Source organism: Mya arenaria, chromosome 16 (assembly GCF_026914265.1).
Source record: "Mya arenaria isolate MELC-2E11 chromosome 16, ASM2691426v1".
Taxonomy (NCBI): Eukaryota; Metazoa; Mollusca; class Bivalvia; order Myida; family Myidae; genus Mya; species Mya arenaria.
The window spans coordinates 1,229,218-1,256,984 of record NC_069137.1 but is presented as its reverse complement, the minus strand read 5'-3'; the positions used below and the strand labels follow the sequence as shown (position 1 = coordinate 1,256,984).

The 27,767-nt window shown below is 37.7% G+C and overlaps 2 protein-coding genes across 2 annotated transcripts; one reads left to right on the top strand and one right to left on the bottom strand.

Annotated features, from left to right (window-relative positions):
- Positions 1–169: 169 nt before the first annotated feature.
- LOC128222316 (uncharacterized) lies at positions 170–14,362 on the bottom strand. Its single transcript, XM_052931297.1, has 4 exons — positions 14,347–14,362; positions 12,591–13,145; positions 11,745–12,505; positions 170–247 (listed from the first exon to the last, which is right to left on the bottom strand). Exons 1-4 carry the CDS (start codon positions 14,360–14,362, stop codon positions 170–172), a joined length of 1,410 nt encoding a protein of 469 aa, XP_052787257.1.
- Positions 14,348–27,767, top strand: LOC128222397 (angiopoietin-2-like). Its single transcript, XM_052931371.1, has 6 exons — positions 14,348–14,985; positions 15,365–15,511; positions 23,085–23,218; positions 23,342–23,438; positions 23,921–24,085; positions 24,626–27,767. Exons 1-6 carry the CDS (start codon positions 14,361–14,363, stop codon positions 24,892–24,894), a joined length of 1,437 nt encoding a protein of 478 aa, XP_052787331.1. The 5' UTR covers positions 14,348–14,360; the 3' UTR covers positions 24,895–27,767.

The window sequence follows — 27,767 nt, the reverse complement described above, 5'->3', positions numbered from 1 at the left end:
ATATCCAGTGCCCTTCTGCGTTCATACAACATAAAACACAACTGTAAGGTCATCACTCGTTTTCTAGCGCCCATCTGCGTTCAAAACACATAAAACACGAATGAAATGTCATTACTCGTAAGCCAGTTTCCCGCTGCAATCATACAACATAAAAACAAATGTAAGGCCATCAGTCGTTATCAAGCGCCCTCCTGCGCTCAAGCAACAAACACAAATGTAAAGTCACCACTCGTAATCCAGTGCCCTCCTGCGTATATACAACATGAAATACGAATGTTAGGTCATCACTTATTATCAAGTGCCCTTCTGCGTTTATACATCGTAAAACACGAGTGTAAGTTCACCACTCTTTATCCAGTGCCATCCTGCGCTCATACAACATAAAACGCAATTGTAAGGTCATCACTCGCAATCCAGTGCCCTCCTGCGTTCTAAAAACATAAAACACGAACGTTACATCCTGAGTTGTTATCCAATGTCCCCTTGTGATTTTCAACATCAAACAGGAAAATAATTCTCGCACTCGTGATCCAGTGCCCTTCTGTGTTCATACAACATAAAACACGAATATTATATGACCTTTTATTTAGTACCCCCTAGCATTGATACATAATATTACAGGAATAAAAGGGCCATTTCTCGTTTTCCAGTGCGCTCTAGCGCTCAAACAGATACAACACGATTGTAAGCTCAATTATCTTTATCCAGTGCCCACCTGAGTTAATACAACATAACACACGAATGTAAGGTCATCACTCATTATCCAGTGCTCTTCTGCACCCAAACAACATAGATCACGATTGCAACGTCATCATTCGTAATATAGTGCCCTTCTGCGTTCATACAACATAAAACATGAAGGTGATGTGACATCTTGTTATCACAAGCTGTTATGTGACGCCATTATTGTGTCATTGGTTCATACTTTCAATTTTGGTTTAAATACAGAAATTGTCGAAGGCCTTTTAGGTTGTTTTCCATTAAATATGATATATTACAATTTAGGTTGTCAATGAACCAAAGAATATATCATTAAAACAAAATTAGAAGTACACTCTGAAATACTACAAAATCAGCAATGAGTTTTGTTCCAATTAAATTTTTACCCAGATGCGGAGTGATATTCTTGTCTGACAAAAGAAAATTGAGTTAAGTTATATTGCACATGAGCTAAACAGAAAAATACGTGATGGTTATTTTAAATGGGAAAGATGTTACATCATGCGATAAAAAATGATATTACATGTTTGGTCGTCTAATACAGAATTGATTAATCATGTTTTCTAAAATTTATAGTAAGGAGCCTTCACGAATCTTTTTATCAATTTTAGTGAACGAGAATGTGCCAAATACAAAAAGTGTGATACCTATATATATCATCAATACTAATCTAATGATTAAAGAATACGGCAAATGAGTGATGACACGTCTTTATTGACGCCGCATGGCGTAAGTATTTATAGGATTTCAATGTTCCATGGAGGGTCACTTGACAAAAATGAACCAGCTAACATTATTGTTGTAATATGAAACTTGAAAATATGTTTGATAAAAAACTAGCTTTATGAACAAACAATTGCATAAAATGATAAAACATACAAAAACATAAAAATATAAATAATATATATCTCATATCGTTATTACAAACCTCATGACACGTTTAATCGATATAAAATAACTTGTTCACAAACCAGTAGGCGACGGTTTAAATAACTTATCTAACGAATCTTAGAACCCGATTCATCAAAGCCCCAAAAGGATGTTTTGCGTATCATGAATAATAAGATTTTTAATAAATGGGTTAACTTGAACATTAAATAACAATTCATCGCATACAAACGTTTCAATGATATAATGTAGGAACTATATATGCAATAAGCATAGCTATATTATTGTATTTTTGCCTCCCTTTTTCAAGTTAGTATAAATTAGCGTTCAGTTTAAACATTTTATGGAAATAACAGAGTAAGTATTATTATTGTGTTTAAAAATATCTTAGCGAATTACTTCTTAGTTCAGATATGACAATTATAAGTATATAAAGTAATATTGCTTTCTCCTAGGGCTCTGTGGTAGAGTTTTTCGCTTTGGTGCGGAAGGTCTAATCTCCGGCTGCGTTAACCCGAAAGACGTTAAAATATGATACCAGTAGCTGTCCTTCCTAGCGCCTGGCATTAAAAAGGAACTGCTTGTATTACTGGTTCAATACATGAACGTTCTATCCCATTTATCGCGAGCACGTTAAAGCACCAAGAGGTCTCTCTTCGCAAAGAGCTAGGGTATCGCAACAGGATCTCTTGTATCTCACTCTGTCTTTTCAATACTTCCAAAGTCTGGATTCGACCGCGAATCACAGTGACTCCTATCCCATGTCACTGACTGCATTAACAAACAATTTATGTCGTGCTGGCGTAACGGCGAGTGCAAGCCATAATGCAACCAATATGCGCGGACAATACCCTCGAATAAACAAAACATCTTGCATTAAGAACGTCATGTGATATATTAAATCTATTATGACGTTGTCTGCGCTGTTACTTAAGACAAGTTTCGGTTTAATGGCAAGTTTGTGGTTGCGATCAATGCATATTATTTTTATCAAACTTGAGGTTTCAAAATGTAAAAAGGTTTTGAGAAGTTATTTGGATATACATACATTTCGATAAGATTACATTACCTAATACTGGGACTTGGACTTTAAACATGTAGGTTATTTGTGGTTAAATTCAGATAAATACATAAATATTACTATTATTTCTGTGCTAAAGCATTTTAAACAACTTAAAGATCAAATATGATGTAGGAAATATAGCATTTTTATTTCTTATAATTTATTGAAAATATTTAAAATTTACTTAGGATGCATATGTAATATGGGACCTGTTGTACATCTAACATTACTCTCAATGCAGTACAGTTTATTTATGCAGACCATTTTATTATTGCTTAGTGTTACAATCATGTGAAATTTATTTTAAATATCATAAATACTCATTTGTCATAAAAAACCCATTCATTTTGATATAGTTACTCTTAATTCTTTTTCATTTATACTTTTTTATATATTCTGCTGTTAACGTTGTTATTTTCATACCCCTAATAAACTGGGAGAGAAAATAGTTTACCTTATTTATGCTAAGCTTGTGTCACATTTAAAACAAAAAAAATCAAATTATTTAAAACCTTAAGCGTATAAGTGCTGGTAAATCACAACTGGGTTTGTTATGCCTCAAAGTGTGTCACATATAGTCATCTAATGGTCTGTCCGTCTATCCATTTAACCCTAACGTTTCTGAACAATATATGAATCAAGCTTAGACCCAGGGTTGAGCTGTTAATTAGATTTCATTCAATAACTAAATAATGCTTGTATCCCGGTAATTCAAACTGGGTATGCTAGTAAACTGCATATGCTTTTTTATTATGTTTCATAAACGTATTGTTACAGAAACCTTCCCGGCGTCTTGTCAGTTAAATGGGGAAGCGTTGGGGAGGGGGTCCCCCTAGTGACATCCAGTGACTTTACGCAATGTTTTCGACATATGCATGGCTCAAGGAATCAGAACTTTTCTTTTGATTGCCCTTCTATACTTTGAAAATAATAGGTTTAAGTCGTGTGAAGACAATGCCTTAAGTATTTTTCATACATTTATGCTGAATGTTGCTGACAGTGGATCTGGGCATAATTTCACAGTCAAGTTCGATCGTATGTTATAACCTCATTAACTGCAAAGTATTGCCTCTTTTAAATTCAAAATAGTAAGTTAATACCTTTTGCTGACAATCACATTTATCATTATATACCTAATTTATACGTCCAATTGTAGACTCTGATTTTCAATAGGTGACCGTACAATATATGACTGTATCGGTACGCACGCGCATACAAAATATCCTGTATTTTGTCCGTTTTATGATTCAAAGGTCCCATGTAAAACCTATGATAAAAACCAAAACTTGTGAAATTGTTCCGAATGGAAATCGGGATCGACACACGCCCTTAAGCTTAATGACACAAACTCTCTTTAATAACCATTATTAATTCTCGTTTGTTAACAGACAAAACGTCAAATTGTTGTCAAAATCCAAATCGCCTAATGGCTTGTCCAATATGATTTTCCCAGGTGTGTACTCGACCAAATATATCTGCGTATAGAACAGAAATGTGTTAAAAACCTTAGTATTTTATCCAATTATGATGAAACTTAATGGCTGTATGTATATATAAATATAATGTCTTGGTAAATCACGATTATGGGGTCAAACATAAAAGTACCTGCCGACAAATGCCCCTTTTAAAGTAAAATGCACCTGATCTACTTCTTCTTAAAAGTATAATAATCGGACGAATTTATCATTTAACTAGGAGCTTCTGAACATTTTATATTCAAGTTTGTATTTAAATAATTGGTGCTCTAGCACATACAAAACCGCTGAAATTTAGTTATCTCTAATCGCTGAACTTCTAGAGTATGTCTAGGAGTCTTAGAATCTTTTAAGTTGATAGTCTGCCAAATTCCAGTTCAAAAGCAGTTGATAATACAGCCTAACACCGAAGTGTGGGATTCTATATGACTCTTGAAATAAATATCTAGCCTTGCAGACGCTGAACCTATCATTATCCTTCATAATGTAAGTTTGGAACGAGATGAATAACATACTTAATATCTTCATAAATACATTATATAGGTTTCTCTTCTAGACATTAAGTAGTAATTGATAAATTCTGAAATAAAAGTACCACTTGACCCAAATACACTCTTTTCCCCTTTTTTCAGGAAATTAGCAAGAGTAGTGTACAATTACACAGGGACCTGAAAAGATTTAACGGCATCAACGAGATGCTTATGATTTTGATATTTTTCATGATAAATTATATGTGATTAAAAGTTTAGAAATCAAGTGATATGAATGATTGCGTGCATAGATTGCTTGGTATATACTTATTCCGTAAGCAAGTTAAGTAAAAATCATCCATGATAGAAAATTAGATGTGTAGTACAATACAAATATAAACATTTTGAAACAAAATCTCTTTAAATGAGTGCTATTCTCCAAGCAGAATAAACATAAAAGTACCTAAAAACACTTCATACCATTTTGAAAAAGTGCAATATGCATGTTTTAGCTTTAATCCGTTGTATATATTGTGCACAATATTTTGTTCGTTTCAGAAGGCTGACAATCTATCTACTTAAGGAGGCAATTATTGGAGAGAAAATAATCAAGAGCTTCGTCTGTTTGGCACCATTGCCGAGACCTTTAGACCATATTGTGATGTAAGATTTGCATGACCGCATACAACGCTGTTCTTAAAATGATACGTAATTCTTGAAGTCATTCAATAAGCTATTTCCTACAATTTGTAACATGTAGTTAATATTCACACTGTATGACAAGTACTTCTATATACCAAAACGTTCACATGAACTGTAATGATTAATGTTACTGTGGTTGTACGTTCCATATGTAATTCAATCATTCTTTTTAATAAGCACTTGGCCCTTTTTTTCTTAGTAACGTGAATACCACATGCCGTGAGCTTGTAATGTTTTGTTTGATAGGCTTTTGCTTGTTCCATTGTACAACGATCGTGTCTTGCTTGTTTCCTTGTACAACGATCGTGTAGCACGCTATGACGCTATTGCATTTGCATCGCACTACTTATAATTATGAAATATATATAAAAAATGCATTTGTTTTGATCTTATTGTATAATCTTATTTCTGATGTATACATATATGTCACATGTTATAAAACACTAAGTGCGTTCGTTCCGCCCCTCCCCACCCACGCTCCCCCGTCCCCTAAAATCCCCAAAAGATTATTTTTCATTTTAATAGGGGATATAAAGGTATTAAAAATCGCCCAAAATGCACCAATTTGAACTAGATCTTTTTTAATTTTCTTGGGGATGTACCCCCAAAAACCACATGGGATATGGGATATCTATATGCCAGCCATGCAAGGGCGATTCACAATGGGATCCATAAATTTCTGCAGTGGTATAACCATTTACAATGAGATCCCTAGATGTCTTCCCTGCTACGACGATTAACAACTGGATCTATTTATGTCAGCCTTGCTACGACGATTCACAATTGGATCTCTATATGTCTGCCATGTAAAGACGATTCACAATTGGATCTCTATATGTCTGTTATGCTACGACGGTTAACAATAGGATCTCTATATGTCCGCCATGTAACGACGATTTACAATTGGATCTCTAAATGTACGCCATGTTACGACGATTAACAATGGGATCTCTATATGTCCGCCATGTAACGACGACTTACAATGGGATCTCTATATATATGCCATGAAACGACGATTTACAATTGGATCTCTATATATCCGCTATGTTACGACGATTTACAATTAGATATCTATATGCCCGCCATGCTACGACGATTTACAATCGGATCTCTATATGCCCGCCATGTAACGTCGACTTACAATGGGATCTCTATATGTCCGCTATGTTACGACGATTTACAATGGGATCCCTATATACCTGTCATGCTACGACGATTTACAAAGGGCTTTCTATATGTCCGCTATGCTACGACGATTTGAAATGGGATCCCTATATGTCTGCCATGACACGATGATTTACCATAGGATCTAGAGCTGCAACGATTGCACTGAAAGCTCGATTCGATTCGATTCATGTTTGATTTATTGCTGTTATTTAACATAACTTTGTATATTTAAAGGTAATTTAATCATTGCAGTTGACAGTGTTTCATCAAGAACAATTTTAAGGAACAAAACGTTCTGTTTACAAAGTTAAATAACAAAACAAACAACATCACACACTTATAGCAGAAACTATCTGTTAATACATTTTTAATGAATAACAAAACATGGCATTGTTCTGTTATTGATTTAATTTTTATTACCTGATAGCTTCTGTTACAAATGTGTGGTGTTTTTCTGAACATGTCGAATTCGACGATTTGACGCAAATTAATGTTAAACACCATCGATGGAGTGTTTCCTTTTCAAACGCTGAATAAGATAAGTCGAGCTGCCGGACTTTGGATATATAATATCTTGTTGCTTTTTGTATCAATCCCTCGAGGCGCAAAATGTGCCCATTCTTATGATTTTAGTGTTTTAGAAGCATCTTTTTAATATGAGAGACGCCATGCTACCAGGCTAGTAAGAATAAAACTTCAATAATATTTGAATGCCAGATTTACTATTAACAAATCGCACTCCGCTTAACAAAAGTTGACAGTTTAGAAAGCGGATACAACGGGTCATTTTGTTGCACGCATGCATAGTATGCGGATCGAATCAATTTTTGGGGTTCCTGTATCTAATCGAATAGGCGAGTTTTAAATCGATTTTTCGATGCATCGGAGCGAATTGTTGCACCTCTAATAGGATCCCTATACACCTGTCATGCTATAATGATTATCAATTGGATCCCTATATGTTTGCCCTGATACGACGATTCACAATGGGATCTCTATTTGTCTGTCATGCTACAACAATTTACAGCGGGTTCATATATATGTCTGCCATGCTATAACAATTTATAGCGGGATCCATATATGTATGTCATGCTTCGAAGATTTACAGTTGGATCCCTATATGTCTGCCATGCTACAACAATTTACAGTGGGATCTCTATATATCTGCCATGCTACAACAATTTACAGTGGGATCCCTATATGTCTGCCATGCTTCAACAATTTACAGTGGGATCCCTATATGTCTGCCATGCTACAACAATTTACAGTTGGATCCCTATATGTCTGCCATGCTATAACAATTTACAGTGGGATCTCTATATGTCTGCCATGCTATAACAATTTACAATGGGATCTCTATATATCTGCCATGCTACAACAATATACAGTGGTATCTCTATATGTCTGCCATGCTATAACAATTTACAGTTGGATCCCTATATGTCTGCCATGCTATAACAATTTACAGCGGGATCCCTATATGTCTGCCATGCTATAACAATTTACAGTGGGATCCCTATATGTCTGCCATGCTATAACAATTTACAGCGGGATCTCTATATGTCTGCCATGCTATAACAATTTACAGTTGGATCCCTATATGTCTGCCATGCTATAACAATTTACAGCGGGATCCCTATAAGTCTGCCATGCTATAACATTTTACAGTGGTATCTCTATATGTCTGCCATGCTACAACAATTTACAGTGGGATCCCTATAAGTCTGCCATGCTATAACAATTTACAGTGGGATCCCTATAAGTCTGCCATGCTATAACAATTTACAGTGGGATCCCTATAAGTCTGCCATGCTACAACAATTTACAATGGGATCTCTATATGTCTGCCATGCTACAACAATTTACAGTGGGATCCCTATAAGTCTGCCATGCTACAACAATTTACAATGGGATCTCTATATGTCTGCCATGCTATAACAATTTACAGTGGGATCCCTATAAGTCTGCCATGCTATAACATTTTACAGTGGTATCTCTATATGTCTGCCATGCTACAACAATTTACAGTGGGATCCCTATAAGTCTGCCATGCTATAACAATTTACAGTTGGATCCCTATATGTCTGCCATGCTATAACAATTTACAGCGGGATCCCTATAAGTCTGCCATGCTACAACAATTTACAGCGGGATCTCTATATGTCTGCCATGCTACAACAATTTACAGCGGGATCCCTATATGTCTGCCATGCTATAACAATTTACAGCGGGATCCCTTTATGTCTGCCATGCTATAACAATTTACAGTGGGATCCCTATATGTCTGCCATGCTATAACAATTTACAGCGGGATCCCTATATGTCTGCCATGCTATAACAATTTACAGCGGGATCCCTATATGTCTGCCATGCTATAACAATTTACAGCGGGATCCCTATATGTCTGCCATGCTATAACAATTTACAGCGGGATCCCTTTATGTCTGCCATGCTATAACAATTTACAGTGGGATCCCTATATGTCTGCCATGCTATAACAATTTACAGTTGGATCCCTATATGTCTGTCATGCTTTAACAATTTACAGTGGGATCTCTATATGTCTGCCATGCTACAACAATTTACAGTTGGATCCATATATGTCTGCCATGCTATAACAATTTACAGCGGGATCCCTATATGTCTGTCATGCTATAACAATTTACAGCGGGATCTCTATATGTCTGCCATGCTATAACAATTTACAGTTGGATCCCTATATGTCTGTCATGCTATAACAATTTACAGCGGGATCCCTATATGTCTGCCATGCTACAACAATTTACAGTTGGATCCATATATGTCTGCCATGCTATAACAATTTACAGCGGGATCCCTATATGTCTGCCATGCTACAACAATTTACAGTTGGATCCCTATATGTCTGTCATGCTATAACAATTTACAGCGGGATCCCTATATGTCTGCCATGCTATAACAATTTACAGTTGGATCCCTATATGTCTGCCATGCTACAACAATTTACAGTTGGATCCCTATATGTCTGCCATGCTATAACAATTTACAGTGGGATCCCTATATGTCTGCCATGCTATAACAATTTACAGTGGGATCTCTATATGTCTGCCATGCTACAACAATTTACAGTTGGATCCCTATATGTCTGCCATGCTATAACAATTTACAGTTGGATCCCTATATGTCTGCCATGCTATAACAATTTACAGTGGGATCCCAATATGTCTGCCATGCTACAACAATTTACAGTTGGATCCCTATATGTCTGCCATGCTATAACAATTTACAGTGGGATCCCTATATGTCTGCCATGCTATAATAATTTACAGTTGGATCCCTATATGTCTGCCATGCTATAACAATTTACAGTGGGATCTCTATATGTCTGTCATGCTATAACAATTTACAGTGGGATCTCTATATGTCTGCCATGCTACAACAATTTACAGTGGGATCCCAATATGTCTGCCATGCTACAACAATTTACAGTGGGATCCCTATATGTCTGCCATGCTACAACAATTTACAGTTGGATCCCTATATGTCTGCCATGCTACAACAATTTACAGTGGGATCCCAATATGTCTGCCATGCTATAACAATTTACAGTTGGATCCCTATATGTCTGCCATGCTACAACAATTTACAGTTGGATCCCTATATGTCTGCCATGCTATAACAATTTACAGAGGGATCCCTATATGTCTGTCATGCTATAACAATTTACAATGGGATCTCTATATGTCTGCCATGCTACAACAATTTACAGTGGGATCCCTATATGTCTGCCATGCTACAACATTTTACAGTGGGATCCCTATATGTCTGCCATGCTACAACAATTTACAGTGGGATCCCAATATGTCTGCCATGCTACAACAATTTACAGTTGGATCCCTATATGTCTGCCATGCTATAACAATTTACAGTGGGATCCCTATATGTCTGCCATGCTATAACAATTTACAGTGGGATCCCTATATGTCTGCCATGCTACAACAATTTACAGTGGGATCCCTATATGTCTGCCATGCTACGACAATTTACAATAGGATGGATATAATTATGTCTGTCTTGCAACGACGATTTACAATAGGATCTATATATTTATGTCATGCAACGACGATTTACAAAAGGATCTATATATGTCCGCCATGCAACGACGATTTCCAATGGGTTTCCTATATGTCTGACATGCTACGAAGATTTACAATGGGATCTCTAAATGTCCGCCATGTAACTTGAATGTGTACTTAAATATAAACTAAGTATACTTAAAGAAATGTTTTGATCATCAGGATCATAATGTTATGAGAACACTTACAAAATAGTATACATGCCATGAGCCAAAGTGCTTAACAGATCCTAACCACAATGTTTTGTATATGGTTATTCGTTAAATACAAACCGACCATCTCCATGCAAAAAACACCAAATATTCAAAACTCACAAATTAATTGATACAGATTTTTCAATAGCATTCATTCAATAATTCTGTTTCATGTTTTTAAATCATCAAATCATTATGTGGAGCACAGATAAATTTTATAAAAAATGTTTTTTTTAAGAAGTTTCCGTTCTGACATTTTTCCAAAACAAAATAAAGCTACTTTATAAGTGAAATATTACCTTACACATATACTTAAATATAAAATGTGTATTGAAATATTTAATTTACTTCATCTATATATGTTTAAGAAGTTACATATATCTTTTGGTGTGTATATCCTTTAAAAACACAACTTATCTTGACGCAGAGTTGAATTAAGTTCTCCAAATTTTATTTCAATACGGTTTTCATGACTATTAAAGTTTGAACGCAATTTCTTCAATGTAATTAAAGACATGACTCTTATGGATTAAGCTAGGTTGGTACGTCTGTGGTCTGTATGTGGTATTTATACGATTGATTCAACGCAAATTCTTCAATGTCAATAAAAGCCACGAACCTTATGGATACAGCTATGTTGGTACGTGTGCGGTTTGTTTGTGGTGTTTATACGATTGTTTCAACTAATTTTCTTTAATGACATTAAGGACGTACCTTATGGTAAAAGCTATGTTGATATGTCTGTAGTCTGACTGTAGACTTTATAAGATTGTTTCAACGTATTTCCCTCAATGTCATAAAGGGCACGAATATTATGTTTAAAGCTGTGTTTGTACGTCTGTGGTCTGTATGTTTTGTGTATACAATTGTGGATATATTACAACAATAACAACAGCGATGACACAATCAAAATAAAACCCAACTATCCGAACCACCAACACCACCGTTACCCGTACCACCACCACCACAACCACCACCACCACAATCACAAGCACCACCACAAATAGCACCACCACGAACATAACCCGCACCACCAAAACCAACACCACCATAACCACACCACCACAACACCCCACCACCACAACCACAACCACAACCATTACCCGCACCCTAACAACATCCACCAGCACCACAACCACCACCACCATTATCAGCGCAACCAACACCATCACTGCTCTTACAACCAGCATCACTATATCTCGCACAACGAGCATCACCATTACACGCACAACCAGCACCACCACCAACACCGACATTACGCAAACACCAGAATCACCATTACCCACACAACCAACAACAACTTTACCTGCACAACCACCACCACCATTAATCATAACACCACGATCACCTTTACCCGCACCACCATTATCATCATCATCGACCCCATTACCAGCACTACCACCATCATCAACATCAACAACTGTACCACCATAACCACCACAATAACCCTCACACCCAACACCATTACCGGCATCACCACAATCTCCAACATCACCCGCACAACCACTACCAGCACCATAACCTGCACCACCACTATCACCACCGTTACCCGCATAACCAATATCCCCATCATGACCTGCACCAACACCATCACCACCACCATCATTACCCGCACTAATATCATCACCGTCAACATCATCAATACCCCCCACCACCATTGCCATCTCCAACATTACCCATAAAACCAACACCACCCGTAACACCACAACCACTATTAACCACATCATTACTATCACCACCATCAAGCGCACATCCAACACTAACACCGTTACCGGCACCTACACAGTCACCCTTACTTGCACCACCACCATCCCCATCATCACCATTACCCGCAAAACCACAACTACTATTACCCGTACCATCGACAACACCACCATTACTCGCACCACAACTATCAGCAATATCACCATTACTCGCACAATTAATACCACTACCATAACCTGCACCAATATCATAACCACCACCTCCATTACTCGCAGCAATACCATCACCCTCATCATCACTATTACCCGATCCAGCACCATCACCATCATCACTATTTCCCTGCAAAACCAACACAGCAATTTCCAGTACCACCACAATCACCACACTCACAATTACCCGCACAGCCAACACCACCATTACCTGTACAACCAGCACCACCATTTTCGCACCACCACTTCCACAATTACCCGCACCTCCAACATCACCATCATCATCACCACCCGTACAACCAACAACACCACCCTCACCTGCACATACACAACCACCATTACCCACACAACCACTATCACCAATATCACCATTACTCGCACAACCAACACCACCATTACTCGTACCACCACCACCACCACCACCACCACCGCAATTACCTGCACCGTCACCATTACAACATTTATGCGTGTATGTTGTAACATGTAACTGCTAGTATGTTATTATTTATAGCAGACTGTAACCACAATAACGGTACTGTATGTCGCGCGCTTTCACTACCATGCAGTTGTTGTAAGTCGCAGATAACAAGTGTCGCACATTTTCTATGACGCCAAAGGTTACCACCAATATATCCTACCAAATGTGGCGAATCTTTATCAAAAATGCCATGTCTTGTTGTCGATACTTTGGATACAATGCATCTTGTACAAATGTGACATGGATATAAAATGAAATAATGTATTGGTTCTGTGTCGATCCGCGTTAAAGGCGTTAACACTAAGATTTCATACGATATTTTGGAGTTGATTCGTTACTCTTTAACTTATTTAAAAACTTTAAAATTTGACGAAAAATCATTACATTATTCTGTGATATGCGGATATATCAGTTTCACAGATGTCAGACAATTCAGCTCACATTTGAAATTTACGTTCAAGTTTATCAGAGAATTTTACACCAGATAACCAGGCATGTGTTTCCTGTTTTCCACAGCTGAACACTTAAAAACCATTAAAAGAGCACTCAAGTTGGCAGGCATAATCAAGATTGCTTTAAGCATGCCTCTCAACTATTCAGGCAGCACTATTATAGAACCACAACAAGCAGAAACGTGCCATGTTTTACTTTGCTTGATTCCTTGTTGTGTGTATTTTATTCATCCTTGTAATTGAATGCAAACTGGACGTAAAATTTAAGCTCTTCAAAGTTGAGTAGATTTTAGTTGAATCTTTGATGTACATGTAAACAGGTCATATTGCTTTTCTCTGTTTGAATTCGAGTTGTATGTCTTGTATTCGTCCTCACAAACTGGACCCACAATTAAATTTGTTTTTAGTTGAGTAAAGTTGAGTTAAAAAATTTATGTTCAGGAAAACCGTTCTTGGGATTCATTACTTGATGCGTGTCATTAAAAAAACAAGGGTGAACAACCTTAAATTTGACATGGACTTGGCTAAAAACGCAGCACTATTGACGCCTCGATTCGGTTGTAAATCAAAGGTTACCATTACACCATATTTCACGATCGGTCAAATTTATTATATGACTCATTTCTGCTCATTTTTGCTCATAGCGGCTCAACATAAATTTTGTGCGAATTCCATTTTGTCTCATTTGTAATTTCAGCTGGCTTCTCACCAGAAGGTTTCAACATGGCTCTGTGTAATGCAAATATGCTATTTGTGATACTAACAAGTTACACTGTGCTGTTAAACCGATGTGCAAATACCAATGAGTTGTTGATGCAAACAGCGTCCAAAGTATTATCGCTGGATAACGAATTCGGTAAACTAGATACCGAATTCAGGAAGTCCCTTACCTCGCTTGATGAAAGAATGGACAATCTGGAGATTAAACTCGAGAACTCACTGACAGACTTGCAGACGCAGTTAGCGGAAGGGCTGAAACGTGTTGCAGAGACACAGAAAAACTACGAACCCAAACAAGGTGGAATTACAAAGAACATTCCGTCGACAATTTCCAACACCGTGACGCAAATGGTAAAGACCCAAATCATTGCAATAAATACTGCAATGAAGCGGGAAAAAGTGGCTTTATTGAGTTTGAAAACTGAAATGAAAAATCATATGAAGAAAATAGATGGCGAGTTTGAAAATACACAAAGCAGTTTGGATGAGCGTTTGGCAAATCAAACAAAAGCACTGGACTATAAGTTAGAAAGACAGTCAGAAAAGTACAAGTCGTCTTGTTATTCGATGAAGTCGGATGTTAGCAGTCTAACGAGCCGAGTATCCTCAATCGAAAAAAAGCTTCCAGGTAAACATTTACATTGTTATCTCACATATATAATGAACCATCTGCATGAACTCAATAGCGGTCTTCATAGAATTTGATCACAAGCCGTTACATACAGCTATGTAACGCAATATTTTGATAGCAAACACCAAACTAGGCCAATTGTGGTAACGAAGAGTATATCAAATATTCCGTATCGTTTAATTGAACGTCTTTTACTAATTTTGAAATTATAATTTTCATCAACATGAAATAAAAGAGACAGGCAACGAATACATAAACAAAACTATAGTCATTAATAGTTTTATACATAAAGGGGTTACGTACAAATTTTTGAACGGTAAACGAAAACAGTTCACTTGGGATTGAATCTATAAATTAATGATTTATATTCTCCTAGTGGATGGCCAATGGGGAAACTGGGTGGGGTGGATGAAGTGTGACACCCGGTGTAAGACAGGACAATGGTATCGTACAAGGGAGTGTAACAGCCCTGCCCCGCTATACGGAGGCGCCAGTTGTTCCGGAGAAGAAATAGAAATCAGAGGTAAGAATCGTGTTTGAACTTGTTAAAGGAACGAGCCATCTTTTGAAACAGGAAAGTTTATCTGTACAGAACATGGCACTCGTTCAAACATTTATTAATAGTTACACAATAACAAATATAACCCTAACAAATTCTCCTCTGCTAGTGGACGGACAATGGTGAATTTGGATGGGATGGGCGAATTGTGTCACTCACTGTGAGAAGGAAAAACAATTTCGAACAAGAGAATGTAACAATTCCGCCCCGCGACACGGAGGCTCCAATTGTACAGGAGATGGAACAGAAATCCGATGTAAGATTCATGTCTGATCAAATTAAAATGATATAAAAATAAATTGAATAATCATGCGAGAATCGTTTGCGATGGTAATAGTATTTTGGTAGTTTATTATAGTATCCGTTGCCCGTGATATGTTGTTTTCATAGTAAATCAAATTAATTACATACAATTCGTGGTAGCATCCGTTGCCCGAGCAATAGTCTTTGTTAAAGTTGTAAAATGCATTACATCCACTTAAAGCTAGTCTCCGTTGCCCTGATAATGGTATTCTTGATAGTTTTTAAACTCATTACATTCACTTTAGTCTAGCCTACGTTAGTGCTACAAGGGATAAAAGGGCGTTGCTTGTAATATGGGGACGTTTTTGATGATATTGGAGTTTTGCTTTCAATTTAGAAAGTGATATATCTGCGTTGCGTGTGATATTGGGACGTTGCTGGTTATATGGGCTCGATGCTTGTGATATGATGGGCGTTTGTGGTAATGTTGGGGCCTTGCTGGAAATATGGGGAAGCTGCTGGTGATATGTGTGCGTTGTTTGTCAAAAGTGAGCGTGAGAACGAAAAAAGGCGTTGCTGGGAGCATGGAAGCGCTGTTTAAGATGTTGGGGCATTGCTGGGGATATGATGGAGTTTATGGCATTTGTGCGTATTTGTATATTGGCGTTGCTGGGGGCCTTGTATGTGAAACCGGGACATTGCCGGTGATAGTAGGGCCTTGGAAAGTCAATTGTGGCGTTTCTGGTTACATGGGTGCGGTGCTGTTAAAAGGTGGCGTTGAAAGTAACATTGGTATATTGACGCTGATATGGGGGCGTTGCGTGTGGTATGGGATCTTGCTGATGATATCGGGCCTTGCTGATGATATGGGGCAGTGTAGATGATATGGGTCGTTGATAATGATAGGGAGGCATTTCTGATGATATACTGTGAAATCATTTATATTCGTTGGCATGAAATTTCGTGGTTTGTCGAAAAAATACAATTTCGTGGGTACTTGAATTCGTGGTTTTTCATTTTTGAAAAAAAAATCGAACATGCGATCGTTCTAGATCGTCTGCATAATCTCCACGCGCTGAACCGTGATTTCCGTTTTCTACGTCACACGGTTAATGAAACTCGCTAAAGTGGCACAAGATGCCAATTAGTGAATATACCCATGTCAATTATCGATTTAATTGGGAATTAAGGTCATAATATATGTACCCTGATCATAAATACCGATAGGGAAAGCCATTGAATACCAATTAAGAATTTTGGGCATTGCTTATAATTTGGGGACTTGCTTATGATATGGCATCCTTGCTGCTGATATGACATCCTTGCTGATACTCTGGGACATTGCTGATGATATGGGATCTTGCTGATGATATGGCGGCCTTGCTGATGATATGGGACATTGCTGATGATATGGGACATTGCTGATGATATGGGGCTTTGCTGATGATATGGCATCCTTGCTGATGATATGGCAGCCTTGCTGATACTATGGGATATTGCTGATGATATGGGGCTTTGCTGATGATATGGCATCCTTGCTGATGATATGGCGGCCTTGATGATGATATGGGACATTGCTGATGATATGGGGCTTTGCTGATGATATGGCATCCTGGCTGATGATATGGCGGCCTTGGAGATACTATGGGACATTGCTGGTGATATGGGGCTTTGCTGATGATAAGGCATCCTTGCTGATGATATGAAGCATTGCTGATGATATGTGGGCATTGCTGATGATATGGCAGCCTTGCTGATGATATGGGGCATTAGATGACAAGGCGGCTTTGCTGATGATATGGCAGCCATGCTGATGATATGGCTGCCTTGCTGATGATATGGGGCATTGCTGATGATATGGGGGCCTTGCTGATGGTATGGAATCCGTGCTAATGATATAAAGCATTGCTTATTATATGGGTCCTTGCAGATGATATGGGGCATTGCTGATTATGACTGGCATTGCTGATGATATGGGGCATTTCTGACGATATCAGCATTGTTGATGATAAAGGACATTGTTGATGATATTGGGCATTGCTTATGATATGGGACATTGATGATAATATTGGGCCTTGCTGATGATATGAGGCATTGCTGATGATATGGCAGCCTTGCTGATGATATGGGACATTGCTGACGATATCAGTATTGCTGATGATATGGGACATTGTTGATGATATTGGGCATTGATGATGATATGGGGCATTGCTGATGATATGGGACATTGCGGATGATATGGGGTATTGCTGGTGACAGTAGGGCCTTGCAAAGTATATTTGGCGGTGCTGGCATATCGGGGCGTTGCTGTTGAAAGGTAGCGGGGAAAGTAACATTGGTACATTGACGCTAATATGGGGGCATTGCTGATGATATGGGGGCCTTGCTGATGATATGGGACGTCGCGGATGATATGGGGTATTGCTGGTAACAGTAGGGCTTTGTAAAGTCTATTTAGCGTTGCTGGCATATTGGGGCGTTGCTGTTGAAAGTTAGCGGTGAAAGTTGGTACATTGACGCTAATATGGGGGCATTGCTGATGATAGGGATGCATTGCTAATGATATATGGGCATTGCTAATGATATGGAGACATTGCTTATGATATAGGATATCGCTGATGATATGGGGCATTGCATATTATTTGGGGCATTGCTGATGATATGGGGGCCTTGCTGATGATACGGAGGTATTGCCTATGATATGGGGGCATTGCTGATGATATGGGGGCTTTGCTGATGATATGGGGGCTTTGCTGATGATATGGGGGCCTTGCTAATGATATGGTGTATTGCTGATAATATTGAATATTGCTGATGATATGGGGGCTTTGCAGATGATATTGCATCCTTGCTGATATAATGGGGCCTTGCTGATGATTCGGGCATTGCTGATGATATGAGGGCCTTGTAGAAGATTTGGAGTCCTTGCTGATATAATGGGGGCTTGCTGATGATATGGAGGCATTGCTGATGATTTGGGGGTTTTGCTGATGATATGGGGCATTGCTGACGATATCAGCATTGTTGATGCTATGGGACATTGTTGATAATATTGGCATTGCTGATGATATGGGGAATTACTAATGAAATGGTGCATTGCTGATGACATGGGGCATTGCTGATGATATTGGGCATGCTGATGATACGACAGCCGTACTGATGAAATGAGTCATTGCTGATGATACGACAAACTTGCTGATGATATGGGCATTGCTGATGATATGGGTCATTGCTGATGAAACGACAGCCTTACTGATAATATAAGGCATTGATGATACGAAAGCCTTGCTGATGATATGGGGCATTGCTGATGATATGGGGTATTGCTGATGATATGGCAGCCTTGCTGATGATATGTAGGCATTACTAATGATATTTGGCATTGCTGATGATATGACAGCCTTGCTAATGATATGGAGGCATTACTGATGATATGGGGCATTGCTGATGATTTGACACCCTTGCTAATAATTTGGAGGCATTACTGATGATATGGGCATTGCTGATGATATGGAGGCATTACTGATGAAATGTGGCATTACTGATCATACGGAGGCATAACTGATGAAATCAGACATTGTTGGTGATATAGAAGCATTACTGATGATAAGGCAGCCTTGCTGATGATATGGAGGCATTACCAAAGATATGAGGCATTACTGATGATATGCAGGCATTACTGATGATATGGAGGCATTACTGATGATATGGTGGCATTACTGATGGTATGGAGCATTGCTGATGATATGGAGGAATTACTGATGATATGGTACCCTTGCTGATGATATGGATGCATTACCGATGATATGGGGCATTGCTGTTGATATGGAGGCATTGCTGATGATATGAGGCATTGCTGATGATATGACGGCAATACCGATGCTATGGAAGCATTGCTGATGACATTGCCGCCTTGCTGATGATAAGGAGGCATTACTGATGATATGGGGCATTGTTGATGATTCGATAGCCTCGCTGATGATTTGGAGGCATTACTGATGATATGGGGCATTGCTGATGATATGGAGGCATAACTGATGATATCAGGCATTGCTGATTATATGGAGGCATTAGTGATGATATGAGACATTGCTGATGATATGGAGCATTGCTGATGATATGGGGCATTGCTGATGATAAGGCAGCCTTGCTAATGATATGGATGCATAACTGATGATATGGGGACATTGCTGATGATATTGGGGCCTTGCTGATGATATTGGGGCCTTGCTCATGGTACGGGTGCTTTGCTAATTCTATGGGGCATTGCTGATGATATTGTGGCATTGCAAATGATATGGAGGTGTTGCTGATGATATGGAGACATTGCTTATGATATTGGATATTGCTGATGACATGGGGCATTGCAGATGGTTTGGGGCCTTGTTGATCATATGTGGGCTTTGCTGATGATATGGGGGCCTTACTGATGATATGGCGATTGCTGATGATATGGCACCTTGTTGATGATATTGAGGCTTGCATATGATATGAATTCCTTGCTGATATAATGGGGCCTTGCTGATGATACTTGGCCTTGCTGATAATTGTGGGCCTAGCCGATGATTTGGGGGCATTGCTGATGATATGAGGGCATTGCTGATGATATTGAGGCTTGCCGATGATATGAGCGCCTTGAAGAAGATTTGGAGTCCTTGCTGATATTGTGGGGTCTTGCTGATGATATGGAGGCATTGTTGATGATATGGGGAGCTTAGTGATGATAAAGGGTCCTTGCTGATCATTTTTGGGTCTTGCTGATGATATGGGGCATTGCTGAAGATATCAGCATTGCTGATGTTATGGGACATTGTTGATGATAATGGGCATTGCTGATTATTTGGGGGCATTGCTGATGATATGGGTTATTGTTGATTATATGAAAGCTTTGCTGATTATATGGGGCATTGCTGATGATATGGGGCATTGCTGATGTTACGGCAGCCTTACTGATGATATAGGGCATTACTGATGATACGGAGGCATTACTGATGATATGGGGTATTGCTGATGATATTGAGGCATTACTGATGATTCGGGCATTGCTGATGATACGGCAGCCCTGCTGATGATTTGGAGGCATTAATGATGATATGAGGCATTGCTGATGAAATGGGGCATTGCTGATGTAACGGCAGCCTTGCTGATTATATAGTGCATTACTGAAGAAACGGAGGCATTACTGATGATATGGGGCATTGCTGATGATATGGAGGCATTACTGATGATATGGGCATTGCTGAAGATACGGCAGCCTTGCTGATGATTTGGAGGCATTACTGATGATATGAGGCATTGCTAATGATATATGGGCATTGCTAATGATATGGAGACATTGCTTGTGATATGGGATAACGCTGATGATATGGGGCATTGCATATTATTTGGGGCATTGCTGATGATATGGGCCTTGCTGATAATATGTGGGCATTGCTGATGATATGGGAGTGTTGATGATATGGCACCTTGCTGATGATATTGAGGCTTGCTGATGATATGGAGTCCTTGCTGATATAATGGGGCCTTGCTGATAATATTGGGACTTGCTGATCATATGGGGCCTTGCCGATGATATGGGGGCATTGCTGATGATATGGGGGATTGCTGATGAAATGGGTCCTTGCCGATAATATGAGGGCCTTGCAGAATATTTGGAGACCTTGCTGATGATATGGGGCCTTGCTGTTACTATGGGTCTTGCATATAATATTAGAGCTTTCTGACGACATGGGAGCCTTGCTGATCATAAAGGGCCTTGCTAATCATATTGGGTCTTGCAAGTGATATGAGAGATTGCTGATGATATGGTTGCCTTTCTGATAATATTGGGGCTTTCTGATGATATTGCGCCTTGCTAATGATATGGGGCATTGCTGATGATATAGGGCGTTGCTGATGATATGGGCGTTGCTGAAGATTTAAGCTTTGGTAGTTGATATCGAGGCCTTGCTGATGAGATAGGCGTTGCTGATGATATGGGCGTTGCTGATAATATTGGGGCCTTGCTGATGATAAGGCGGCTTGCTGTTGCGGGTCGTGCATGGGATTGGGCGCTTTGCATTTCGATGGGAGCTTTGCTGTTGATATTTGAGAATGACTTGTGATATGGAGAAGCTGCAAGTAATATGGAGGCATTGCTGGTAGTATGAGGGTGGTGTCGGTTGTAAAGGGTGTTGCTGGGAATGTTAGGTTGTAGTTGGTGATATAGAGGGGTTAGTGATCATATGAGGGTGTAGTTGGTGATATAAGGGCGTTGCTGGTAATATAACGGTTTAGTTGGTGAATATGGGGGCGTTGATGATAATATGAGGGTGTAGTCGGTGATATAGGGGCGTTACTGGTAATATGAGGTTGAAGTTTGTAATATTGGGACGTTACTGGTAATATGAGGTTGTAATTGGTGATATATGGTTGTTGCTGGTAATGTAAGGTTGTAGTTGGCGTATAAGGGGGTGTAACTGGTAATATGAGGCTGTAGTTTGTGATATAGGGGCGTTGCTGGTAATATGATGGTGTAGTTGGTGAATAAGGGGTTTAACTAGTAATATGAGGGTGTATTTATCGATATAGGAGCGTTACTGGTAATATGAAGGTGTAGTTCGCAATTTAGGTGCGTTGCTGGTAATATGAGGGTGTATTTGGCGAAATATGGGCGTTTCTGATAATATGACGGTGTAGTCGGTGATATGGGGGCGTTGCTGGTTATATGAGGGTGTAGTTGACGAAAAAGGGAGTTGCTGGTTATATTAGGTTGTATTCGGTGATATGGGGGCGTTGCTGATGATATGACGGTGTAGTTGGTGATATAGGGGCGTTGCTAGTGATATGAGGGTGTAGTTGGTGTAGTTGGTGTGCCTTGCAAGGTATATGTGATTGTTGCAGGTAATATGTGGGCTTTACATGTGACATAGGAAAGCTGCAATTGAAATTGGGTATTGCTGATTAAATGGGGCGTAGCAAATTCTGCACGGATCGTTTCTGCCAATGGACAGTATATATTAGTTTTACTATAGAAGTCGTATCTTTATTTAGGTGCTACCTGTGGTATAACTTACTGGGTTACGGCTGTAAAAAGTTGTGCTTCGTCTGTAGTATAGCTACATGTGATGCCTTTCTGGTCTTTCAGGGTCATTAAAACCTCATTCTGATTCTTGAAAATAAAATAACGCCGATGATTTTATGCGTTGCTAGTGGTATATTTTCCACTTTTTGTTTTCAGCAGTTTCAATTTAAAGGTATATCTTGTTTTATTGACTGCATTTCTGTAGGCTCCAACAAGATTTCTTTCTTCCAGCTTTTGCTGACTGTTCGGAAATAAGGCAGAACCTTGGCATTGTGCCCTCTGGCGTCTATCAAATCACAACATGGAAAAGAAATCAGAATGCGAGTGTGTTCTGTGATATGGACACCGATCAAGGAGGTTGGACCGTGAGTGTTGACATTACAGTGCATATCATATATATTATTTAAAGCATATCGAAGTGTTATATATATATATATTATAATACACGGTCAAGAGACATCGTGGTTTTACCTCTTTTACCTTTGTAGGTGTTTCAACATCGTGTGGACGGAAGTGTGGATTTCTATCGCAACTTTTCCTCATACGAGAATGGGTTTGGATCTCCGCAGGACGAATTCTGGTTGGGTATGTCAGCGAAGTGATCGAAATGTATAAAAACATATATATTAGGTTTTGATTCTTTGATGAAATGTTGATCATATCTTTTCACCAGCGGATTTGAATTTAGAATTTACGTTTCAGATGTTTTTATTGAAGATCATCTAATATCACATGACTCGAACAAATAAGTGGATTGTTTGACGATATTGGTGTTTTTATAACATATTGCTGATTTTCATATGACGTTGAACCGTACTAATTCTTATTCATTATTCTTCACACAGATGCCATGAAACACATAACGAATTAAATATAAATAATTTGCTAATTCTTTAATTTTCACTTGGCAATATCAATTCATAGAAGAACATTTTTCACATATATTTCATTTGAATAGCTCCCAATTGCTGAGTATTATAAGTATAGCGTTAAGAAAAACAAATAAAAAATGATACAAAGGCCAACTGGCAACAAATAAATGTGATGCAAAAAGCTTTATTTCTCAGGTCTGAAATTAATGCATGAGATGACATCCCGAACAACACATGATTTAAGAATTGACATCACACACGCAGATGACAGCCCCGCCTATGTCGTATACGCTGGCTTCAGTGTTGGAGCCGGGTCTGATTATACCCTTCATATTGGAGATTCACGAACAGAAATGGGACGTAAGTATACATTAAATTGTGATTAGCGGTAAAAAAGTACATAAAGGTTAGATAATGATAATTCAAATTTTGTAAAAAGCATTGGAAAATATTTTATTATAATAAACGATTGTTGCGATGTCGCAATTTGGCTATGACTATACCATTTTACCTTATTGATGTTTCACTGCTCCGAAAAGCGTAGGAAACAAGTTGTTTTCATTTTGTATTCAACACTCAAAATGACACAATGTCAATATCATTTGAAAACTGTGTCAACAAGTTGAAATACAATTTACGAAGTAATCACGTTGTTATATTATTTTGTATCATTTTATTTTGTAGCTTTTAATAAGTAATAAAAGATTCTAATTAGCATGGAAGTAAATTATGCACCGTAACACACTCTGTGTAAACATTAAACTTATATGACCATTATGTCATAGCAATACTAGTTCAAAGTAAACGTTTACATTGCCACCTTTCAAATAAAACATTACAATTGCAGTACATATGCAAACAATTAACATGAGTTTAATAAATTCAAATATTAATGTTTAGTTGCAGTGCTTCCGAATGGGTATCAAACGTTTAATACTTACGCAAAAGGTTCTGCGTTTACCACATTTGACCATGACAACGACCGTTGGAGCATTAATTGTGCCGTTTACTTTCATGGAGCATGGTGGTACAGGGGCTGCACCTATATGGCGAACCTGAATGGCCGATACTACACACCCGGAATGCATGTCGAAAACAGAACCGCTATGATATTTGACAGTAAAGAATCTTTAAAAACTAGCAGAATGATGTTCAGACCTTCTATGTAGTCATCATTTGACCAACAAGTGCTTTTTTCCAGCTAAATATTAGTTTACATTCAATTATGAATTGTTGCACACGCATTAAATGATAAAGGAACAAATTTTACATTAAATTTAATTTAAAGTTAGAAGTTTTGTTCTTAATATTTTTTTTTATAAAATGACAGATGTTACTTCATATTGCCACATGTTTATTTAAAGGTTAAATATGTAATACCAATAAGGTTGAATCAGTGTACCACTTTTGTGCAGTTGTCCTCTGTATACTGACCGGCGAAATAACCTAACCTCGAGGCTCTAAAAATTCGAGCCAAGCGGGAATGCTTACCTTCAGTATAAAGACGTCGGTCTTTTACATCCAAATCATGCTAACAAGGAATTCGAGCCAAGCGATCTCGAGCCAACGAGATTCGACTGTATATATGTAGTTTGTATATACTTGTCAGATATTAATATGGTTACTTTTTTCTTTTGAATAGCCATATGTGTATGCATTAGGATGATTGTGTTTGACCAAAGGCCTGTATTTGCTGCTATTGCTACTAGCCTAAAATTGAAACTGTAAAGACATTTGGCGATTTAGGTATGACATCACCATACTCTTTTTGAATAAGAATATACATTTTTTCTGTACAAAAATCATTGGCTAGATTTAGAACCTCTAGTCATAAACTCCATTCTAAAATTGTTCGATTTTATATTATTAATAGAGATAATCGCGTCTGTATTTATTTTTATTGGACAAAGACATAATTGTTATTGAAGATGAATACATAGTATTTTTAAGTGTTCAAGACTTAATGACATTCGCGAAAATTATTTGTTTTCTAGGTGTCGTAGAAATACCGACAATGTTTATTTCTATAATCTGATTGCATCGGAAAATGTTCCCCATATTAAATCCACTTCTCTTTTCGTTCATAAACTCATGTTAGCTGTAGATAACACTTAACTTTTTTTAACCAAGAGACACAACTCGTATTTAGTTACATATGTGCATTGTTTTATAGTTGATTTGCATTTTAACATGTATTATGGGCTGAAGGCCTTTTTTAAATAATATTTCGTTTGTTCGTTATAGGAGTAACTGGTGGCTGCAAATTTAAATAAATTAAAAAAGTCAATGTCTACACAGTTGAAAACAAATGTTAATCAAACTGCGATTACTGAAAGTAATCCCTTTCATTTTGTAGTTTTTTACATGTTTTTGTACACCTTAGTGACATAGTGAAAATAAATTAAAAAGTTGAATTTGGTATATCCACCAAAGATATGTACAAACCCTTTTATAATAAAATTCCGACTCAAGGGTAACACGATATTGACCAATTGAAACATTTTTATAAATGTTAAGATTACTTAAGTGTTACTTTTGAATGATTATCAATAACTTGCTTCTCATCTTGAACTTGGGTAAACTTCGTTTCGTTGCGTAATGTTAATAAATATTGGCCTTTGTGCATCTTTATTTTGCTAACAAAATTGGCCGTAGTTATGTTGCATTAAATCGATTATTTTTATGTTATATTGTTGTTGTTTTTATTCTATTCTGCTAGTTTTACTGTTCGCGTTGAAATTTCAATTGATTGTTGTTTTCGTAAATCCATGCTGGCAGCTCTCTAACTTGCCTGTTGATAGAAAATCTTTAACAAATAATTCTAGAGACGTATGTTCATACAGTAGACTGGAACCCTGATACTCCTGAAAACATATTTTGAAGAAGTAACCGTCCGCATCTAGATCTGAACATATTGGAGCCTTCAATATCAAGCACATCACTACAGAAGTTACGATTGAACTAATCATATTTCGACAATAAATAATTTGAAAACTATTTTTCGGCAGAATTCACAATTTACTTTTTTCTATTGCAAAACTTAGGCTTTTCGTAAGGCCTGGATTGATATTTTCATTTTAATTTGTGCATGCCTTATAAAGAGTATAGAAAATTTATTGATGTCAAACACTGTTGATTAAATGTTAACAAGAACAGCAATTAGTTTTAACACAACTATTATCTGCTTTAAGTTGTACATGGCCTCGAACTAAGATGTCTAATGTGGAATTGTCAGCCTGCTCAAAATTCCTGTAGTCATTGCAAAAAAGCGGCAAAGCAGCAAAATACATGTATACACATGATTATTTCATTCCGCCAAGCTGCTTAAAATGGTGTAAGGGCTGATTTGTGTTATCGAATACTAAAGATGCGATGTTACACCCCAAAAAGAGATTTACAACAATTAATAATATTGTTTTAATTTTCCAAAAAAAGAGGAATACTTGTCGAAAACAATGGTTCTTATTGAGGATACCGAGTTTAATTCGACAGCAATGAGCATAAAACACGGTATTTCCACCTCATGAAACTAAATTAGACCACAGTAAATCTTTTAGCATTCACCAATCCTTTAATGGTTTGCGCTTTCAGCTATTTAATACACGTTTACAAACTTGTTATTAGTAACTAATATTTCTATAAATGCATTATTTAGTAAGTAGTTAAGGGTTTTTCAGTCAAAATTAATGTTTGTTATACATGTGTTTGTATTGATTTTGAATAAGAGTGTCACTTAACATAATGAGATATAATGTATAAGATCGGGAATATGAGGCAGAAGAATGGTGGAGTAAGCGATGATATGGAAATAATAAGAAGGATGAGACGGGGAAAACGATGAGAGTGGGGTGTGTGGACAGATCAGGTCAATGGTGGATTTAAGTTTTCTTATAAATGTAGGAGATCAGAAATGTTTAGTTTAATTTGTTGATTTACTAAATGTCTAATAGATATTCATTGAATCACTCGTAAACACCATATTGTAGATGTATTTGTTCACATGGGTCTTCTGTATGTTTTGTTAATAAATCTTGAATCTTGA